This window comes from Ruditapes philippinarum, unplaced genomic scaffold (assembly GCF_026571515.1).
Source record: "Ruditapes philippinarum isolate M1 unplaced genomic scaffold, ASM2657151v2 ctg4757_1_1_1_1, whole genome shotgun sequence".
NCBI classification, from domain to species: domain Eukaryota; kingdom Metazoa; phylum Mollusca; class Bivalvia; order Venerida; family Veneridae; genus Ruditapes; species Ruditapes philippinarum.
Window position 1 is genome coordinate 46,440 of NW_026857312.1, and position 8,493 is coordinate 54,932.

Below are 8,493 nucleotides of genomic sequence, written 5' to 3' on the forward strand. Positions count from 1 at the left end.
AGATTTTAATGCAATGTTTTGTTTTCTTTTGTTCGATTATCGAAATATTTATTGTTTCGTATTTAATTATTGACAATAAACTCCACTACTGCGATAATTCATGTGACTAAGGGATCGTCTGTATTGGTTAAAGAATATGCCATTCATGAGGGTTCAATATTTTCAAATAATATCGGAAAATATTGTAAATTGTTCATATAAGTGTACATGCATTTCAATCATTTTCTCATTTTTGAAAGTTACCTTGTCACTAAAACATTGAGAACATTGAACGTTTTATGTGTAGGGAACATCATCATCATCATCATCATCATCAACATCATCATCATTATTATTATTATTATTATTATTATTATTATTATTATTATTATTATTATTATTATTATTATTATTATTATCTATGATACATCTTGACTGGGTCTTCAAGTTCGAACTAAAATGTCATACACTACATTAAGATTGTAAGACTGTTTTACTTGGAGAAATATGACAGTATTTAAAATAGCTGATATTCGAAAACAAAATTAATCTTATTTTATTTTATTGAAAAAAAAAGACTCGTTTGGTTATCAAGTTTTTCGCGAAACGCTATATTTGAGATGCACAACAGTTTAACATACAAATATTCCTATGCAGTACAAGAATATAACAGGTTCAAGCGGTCTGTCATAAAAATAAACTTAATTAAACGTGTGAAATTGAGTTGTTTATTTATTTACTTATTTTATTTATTTATTTATTTATTTATTTATTTATTTATTTATTTATTTATTTATTTATTTTGGACAGTTGTGCATGCGTGTGGCAGCACAATATCTCCATCGAGTACAAAAAAATCTTTACTTGTTTGTATTTATATATTTATGTAATAAATTTTGACTTGAACACATTGATCCATTTAATAATAATAATAACAAGTACATTATTCAACACGATATGTTCTTGGTAAATCAAGACGAAGGCGTGAGACGGAAGTTGTGGCCTTCTCAGTTTACATTAGTCACAATATTAATCATATGGGGATTGGACACCATATTGTTTTTGACAAAGCCATTACAAACGACGGAGCTGGATATAACGTTTATACAGGAATATTTACAGTTCCAGTGACCGGACTCTACCTATTTACGTTCAGCGTGAGTGACCGCGACCGTTTAACTGTTCTACAATTGGTTATAGACGGGTTTAACTTGGTTGACATTAAAGACAGACCTGTCAATAATGCACAGGTAAATTCATGTTTATTGTAAAACAATCAAGCTTATGCAAAGGCTATTGCAACATTAAAGGGCGCGGGGACCTTTCATTAAACTTTCATTTGTTCATTAGCCTGTGTTTCTATAAGACTTAAGGTGATTCCGCTTTGTCAGCGATGTTTGATTTCACCAAGTCTGTCCAAAGTGAATTCATATATTAACAAAAAAGATTACAATGTAAAATGATGACCCATTTGAAAGTACACATCCAGGTCTATGTTTTAAAGACTATTAAAAACAAAAATAAAAATGATAACAATAAGAATATTTACTTTGAATGTGCTACATTTATGAAGACCAAATACAATCTGTTGTCAAGTTGTATGCACATTTTATGAATGGCAAAATCCAGTTTAAAGTCTGTTTTAGTGCAGACAAATGCTAATTTTTGCAGCAAATACATTGTGAGCTTTTTTGTTATATGAATTTTGGCCAACTTTCACTTTGGACAGACTTGGTGAAAACAAACATGGTTGACAAAGCAGATCGAATCACCTTAAATGTGCCAAATGTGTTACTACAAACATGCACCGATTAAATAATTGGTATCTTTCAAACAATAAATGTGTCTTTCAATACACAATAATAAGAAAATATAATAACATTTAAAAGTTATGCATTAAATTCATTTAAAGAGTTTTGCGGAATATTGTTTGTAAAAATATATATCAAAGTTTAGATCAGAATATTCCATATAATAATATCTTATATACTAATTAAGTGTTATTATCTTGTAGACCATGAGCAGCAACACGGTGATAGTCCATGTAAACAAAGGACAATCGGTATGGATCCAGGACTATGCATTAAACGATGCGTCAATACTTTCGCGTGAAATTTACCGTTACTGCACATTTTCTGGAATTCGTCTGTATTAAATATGCTCAGAAAATAAATCAGTAGTTCAGAAGTCCAAATACATTTTAAGAATTAATTAATTGTTGACAAATTGTCATATACGTATGTATTTGTATTGAACATGTTTTTCATCAAAACTATATGTACGCAAAGGAAGTGGGTATTGCTCAAGAAATAACTCGCAAATGGTCGACCATTAATAAATACACTGCAGAGTTAACGACATTTTTTTTATTTCATTTGTTTTTAAACATTTTAGCGTGTGGCAGCAAATAAATCAGATAGTTATATTTGTTCAAATAATCAAGCTTAAGTGATAAGTTTGAATGATTACTTTAATATCATTCTGAAATAAAATACATAAAATAATAATAATAATAATAATAAAAAATATATATGAGCATAGTATATCTTTAGTTATGACTGAATATATGTGTGCAGCATAATAATCTAAAATAAGATAAAGATTGCTTGGGTTTGATTAAAAGTCAAAATGGCAATATGAATGACTTTCCAGCACCCAAATACATTATTCACAGCAATAGCGAACCCCCGACAAGAACCACTGAATTTCCGCAACCAACTGAGTAGCTTCCTCATCCAATCTGAGATAATGCAATCTGCAGATATACATGTATGTGTCCAATATAAATATTTTCTATCAATGAATTTGCTACACAGCCCTCGCAGCTCGCTGAATACACTCACGTTACTTCAGACAGTGTGCGAGGGTGAAACATTCGACTGATGCGCAGAAGAGTATTAATTTGTGAAGGTTTACGGGGTACAAAAAATAAATAAATGTTTATGTGATAGATAGACGTTACGACTATGAAGAAAACACTTAACGGGCAGAGCGACTTCAACGTTTTTCTTGTAAGCGTCTAACGGACTTCATCTTTGACTACTTTTCGTATGCCCAAACTGATGCGAGTTTTAAATTATTAAATGATTAGATAAACGCATGTGTGTTATAGGTAATAAACACATTTAGGGCGTCTCATATAACGATAAAAGTTGGACAAAAACTAAAAGATTTTAATGCAAAGTTTTGTTTTCTTTTGTTCGATTATCGAAATATTTATTGTTTCGTATTTTAATTGTTGACAATAAACTCCACTACTGCGATAATTCATGTGACAAAGGGATCGTCTGTATTGGTTAAAGAATATGCCATTCATGAGGGTTCAATATTTTCAAATAATATCGGAAAATATTGTAAATTTTGTGTTGTATCTTTTCATATAAGTGTACATGCATTTCAATCATTTTCTCATTTTTGAAAGTTTCCTTGTCACTATAAAACATTGAGAACATTGAACCTTTTATATGTAGGGTACGAGTTTCATCATCATCATCATCATTATTATTATCATTATTATTATTATTATCATTATTATTATTATTATTATTATTATTATTATTATTATTATTATTATCTATGATACATCTTGACTGGGTCTTCAAGTTCGAACTAAAATGTCATACACTACATTAAGATTGTAAGACTGTTTTACTTGGAGAAATATGACAGTATTTAAAATAGCTGATATTCGAAAACAAAATTAATCTTATTTTATTTTATTGAAAAAAAAAGACTCGTTTCTATTTATTTATTTCTTTATTTTTGGACAGTTGTGCATGCATATATATTGACAGCACAATATCTCCATCGAGTACAAAAAAATCTTTACTTGTTTGTATTTATTTATTTATGTTCTAAATTTTGACTTGAACACACTGATCCATTTAATAATAATAACAAGTACAGAAACACATGTTATGATTCAACAACATATGTTCTTATCTAAGATAACAAAAAGTTTCACACGAAGAGATTGTCGGCATTGTTACGTGTCAGTTTTCTTTTACATTCACTGCAGGAGATATAACTGGTCAACAATGTTAGTCAAAATTCTTAATATCATAGTGTTTCTTTTTGTTGAGACTTTTATTTTATCTGCAAGTGTTGAGATAGAAAATGAGGTACAAATTACTAAGCTTATTGAGCAGATGATAGCAGAAAGGACTTCGGAGCTGACGAACAAAGTTCAGAGTCTAGAAAGAATCGTTACAAATCAGCAGACACGAATTCAGCGTCTAGAAAAACAGGAAAAGCGGAGAGAGAGGCAATAATTGACATGGTAAAATCATTAACAGACTTAAGACAAGAAATAAGTCAAAGAAATTAGAATCTGTGAAAGAGAATGCCAACACTGTCAACTATAATAAGAACAGTCACGTCGGAGTGGAAAACGAGACTAGGCTCAATGTATCTGTTGACGCAAGAAAAAAGGCTTCAGCTATTCGACAGGGTAAACAAGAGGATAATGAAATCATTGGTAAATCAAGACGAAGACGTGAGACGGAAGTTGTGGCCTTCTCAGTTTACCTTAGTCACGATATTGATCATATGGGGATTGGACACCATATTGTTTTTGACAAGGCCATTACGAACGAAGGAGCTGGATATAACGTCAATACAGGAATATTTACAGCTCCAGTGACCGGACTCTACCTATTTACTTTCAGCATGAGTGACGGCGACCAAACAAGTGTTCTTCAATTGGTTATGGATGGGTCTAATTTGGTTGACATTATAGACAATCCTGTCAATAATGAATTGGTAAATGCATTGTTTAATGTAAAACAATTAAGCTTATGCAAAGGCTATTGCACATTCAAGGGCGTAATGGACACGCAGGGACCTTTTATAAAACGATAAAATCGAGCCTTTGATTTGTTCATTAACCAGTGTTTCTGTAAGTCTTAAATGTGTCAAATGTGCGATTAAATAAATGGTATCTTTCAAACCATAAATATGTCTTCCAATACACAATAATAAGTAAATATAATAACATTAAAAACTTATGCATTCATTTAAAGATCCTGTAACACATTTTTTTCATGGCTTTATTTCATAAATATGACGCTCAAATTAAGATTTGTCAATCTTGTAAGTTCAAATAAGCATTATCTATAAAGATATTACCCAATTTAACATTTTGCGTAAATAAAGGGAGGTAATTAGAAATTTATTTTCTATAAATTCCAAGTCAAATTTTCCAATAAGAAATGAATGCATGTAACTTATTGATTAAATATAATGTGCACAAATATTTGCAGTACACATTTTACATATTCTTGGATGTTTGAAAATTGTTTTATTTGCATAATTATATACATATATAATATTTTGCAAGTGTGTGATACATACAGTAACAATATCAATCACAAAACATACAGGATCTTTAAAGATTTTTGCAGAATATACTTTGTAAAAAGATTAGCAAAGTTTAGATCTGTACAACCAATATAATAATATTTTATATACTAATTTAGTGTTATTATCTTGTAGACCATGAGCAGCAACACGGTGATAGTTCATGTAAACAAAGGACAGTCGGTATGGATCCAGGAGTATGCATTTAACGATGCGTCAATACTTTCGCGAGAAATTTACCGTTACTGCACATTTTCTGGAATTCTTGTGTATTAAATATGTTCAGAAAATAAAACAGTAGTGAGAAATCATGTTCAGAAGTTCAAATACTTTTTAATAATTAATTAATTGTTAATACGTTATCATATACAATGTACATGTATATTTGTATTGAATATGTTTTTCATCGAAACTATAACTGGATTACAATTTCACACAAAGGAAGTGGGTTTTTCCTCTAGAAACAACTCGCAAATGTTCGACCATTTATAAATTCACTTCAAAATTAACGACTTTTTTGGATTTCATTTGTTTTTAAACATTTTCAGGCATTTAGCAGCAAATAAATCATTTATGTATATTTGTTCACTATCATACTTAAGTGATAAGATTAAAAGTTTATTTTGATATCATTGTGAAATAAAATACCCACACTGTAAATATTTTTGAATACAAGAGGGCCATGATGACCCTTTTTATTGCTCACCTAACTGAAGTATACATGTAAACTATTTCTTACGGAAAGTTAATTATTGCTATGGAAGTCACTAATTGCAAAAGATAGTCAATGGTTGCTATGGAAGCGACTGGTTGCTATGGAAAGTCAGTGGTTACTTAGAAAAGGCAATGATTGCTATTGAAGTCAGTAATTGCTATTGAAGTCACTGGTTGCTATGAGGAGTCAATGGTTAGTTACTATAGGAAGTCAATGATTTTTATGGAAGTCACTGGTTGCAATGAAAAATCAACGGTTGCTATAGAATGTCAATGGTTGTAACAGAAGCCACTGGTTGCTATGGAAAGTCAAAAGTCATTATGGAATGTTAATTGTTGATATGGAGGTCAATGTTTGCTAGGACACTGGTTGCTATGTTAGTCACCGGTAGCTATGGAAAGTCAATGATTGTTTTGGAAGTCAATGGTTGCTATAGAAGGCATTAGTTAATATATATTTAAGAAAAATCAATGACCCTTTACACCTCATGGGTGGTACCAATTTAGACTCAGGGCTTTAAGTTGATCAAACTTAGTACAGGTCACCAACATAATGTTTCATGCGAAATATCTAATATCTAGCTCTTGTAAATTTTTACTATCTATATATTTAGAATATTTATGACATTCCGGGGATGGAGCAAATTTAGACCCAAACGTTATAATCTGAATAAACTTGGTAATGGTCCACTGGACAATATTCATTCAAATATATAATCTTTAGCCAAAAAGGTTTAAGAGGAGAACTTTTAACGTTTAAATTTTTACATATAAGGAAATCTAGGACGACTACCCAGAGTTTGGATGCCAAACATAAGCTTACCTCTTGATCTTTAAGAGAAGAGGAACTGTTTTTAGTTTCAATTTTATACAAATAAGGAAAATCCATGACCGTTGAGGGTTATTATTTGAACAGACTCAGCAGAGTAGAGCAGAGGTTTACAAGGCAATGTTTCATGCTAATTATCTAAGTTTTTGCCCTCTTGGTTATAAAGGGGTGGTTATTACTACAATGTACATGTAAGGAAAATCCATGACTCATTGGCTATATTTAAACAAACTTTGCAGAGGTTCACTATACAGTGTTTTATGCCAAATATTTAAGGTTATAAATGGGACAGAATAATTAAAATCATAATGATTAATAAATTATTACCATGTAGTCTATGAGCAGCAACATGGTAATATTCTATGTATACAACGGTCAGTCCGTATGGATTCAAAGGTATGTAGTCAACAATGCCTCAATCTTTTTGGATGATAATTATCGGTATTTTCTAGGGTTTTTGTTTAGTCTCATGTGAACGATTTTCGATATGCCTCAAACTTTTCCTGACCTGTTTACCTGTAATATCTTTTTGTGACAATCTAGTCAAAAATGATAACAATTTAAAGATACTAAGGGACAAATATATACATGTAAAAGGTTATTCAGTTGTCCGTAAATTGTGCAAGAAATGCTTGTATTTTCCCCAGATTTTAGCCTTTACTTTCTTTTATCTTAAAGCCTTAACATTATCAGTGATCACCAGGCTTGTACAGAATAAAACAGGCTTGTACAGAATAAAATACAGAAAATACTTAAGGGATATGAATTGAGATATGAAGTCAAAAATTCCATTGCAAATAAAAATGACATACATGTATAAAAACACAGAAAAGGCGTTATAAAAGGGTTACGAGCATTATTAAGAAAACAATGGCCGACATATAAAAAAATATAAAAATCTGAGTCCCTAACGAACATCTTAAACGGCAAAAATGAAAATGTTGCAATCCTGTAAGAGTCGGTAAGTGGTAAATGCACACTACATAGAACCGGCTTAAGCAGTATTAAATATTACCACAAAAACAACAATAACGTCGTACAGAACGATATTTTAGGATTAAAAATATAACATCTGTTATTGAATATACGGGACAACTTTTAAGGCTTCCATTCTTCACAAAAAAACGCTGATGTGGCAATAAAATATCTAAAACACGAACGAATGACAAGAGCTCGTCAAATTCTGTTGAAGTTGTAGTAGACGCCGTTAACGACAACATTGATATAACTGCTGTCGACACTGAAGACAATTGAATTGGCACACTAAAGAAGCGCTTTAATTTATTTTGAGCACTAAACTGGTCATGTGTCCATAAATTACGGATGCTCTCGTTCTTAGAGCTTTAAATTGGCAAAATATTGAAATAAGTTTAAGAAACAAGAAAGTCTTACGCGGAACAAGGACATTACTGAGAAATTACTGAATTATATGTACCTGAAAGTTTATACTAAATACTTTTGATAGTAAAACTTTGTGAGAAATAAACTTAAACCAAATATTAAGTTATGGAAAAAACCGAGCGCAGAAAAGGCATTATCATAAAATAATTTCCAGTTGATCATCAAGAACACGGGAAGCATTTTCCTCAAGCTTAAAGGTTTTAAGTCAATCT

The 8,493-nt window shown here is 30.8% G+C and overlaps 2 protein-coding genes across 2 annotated transcripts; both read left to right on the forward strand.

Moving 5' to 3' along the window:
* The first annotated feature begins 948 nt into the window (after nt 1-948).
* LOC132749362 (complement C1q tumor necrosis factor-related protein 3-like) lies at nt 949-2,173 on the forward strand. The gene is made up of 2 exons (XM_060739093.1): nt 949-1,229; nt 1,994-2,173. Exons 1-2 carry the CDS (start codon nt 1,017-1,019, stop codon nt 2,132-2,134), a joined length of 354 nt encoding a protein of 117 aa, XP_060595076.1. The 5' UTR covers nt 949-1,016; the 3' UTR covers nt 2,135-2,173.
* Nucleotides 2,174-3,942: 1,769 nt separating this feature from the next.
* On the forward strand, nt 3,943-5,648 carry LOC132749364 (complement C1q tumor necrosis factor-related protein 2-like). Its single transcript, XM_060739094.1, has 2 exons — nt 3,943-4,740; nt 5,473-5,648. Exons 1-2 carry the CDS (start codon nt 4,528-4,530, stop codon nt 5,611-5,613), a joined length of 354 nt encoding a protein of 117 aa, XP_060595077.1. The 5' UTR covers nt 3,943-4,527; the 3' UTR covers nt 5,614-5,648.
* The last annotated feature ends 2,845 nt before the right edge of the window (nt 5,649-8,493 follow it).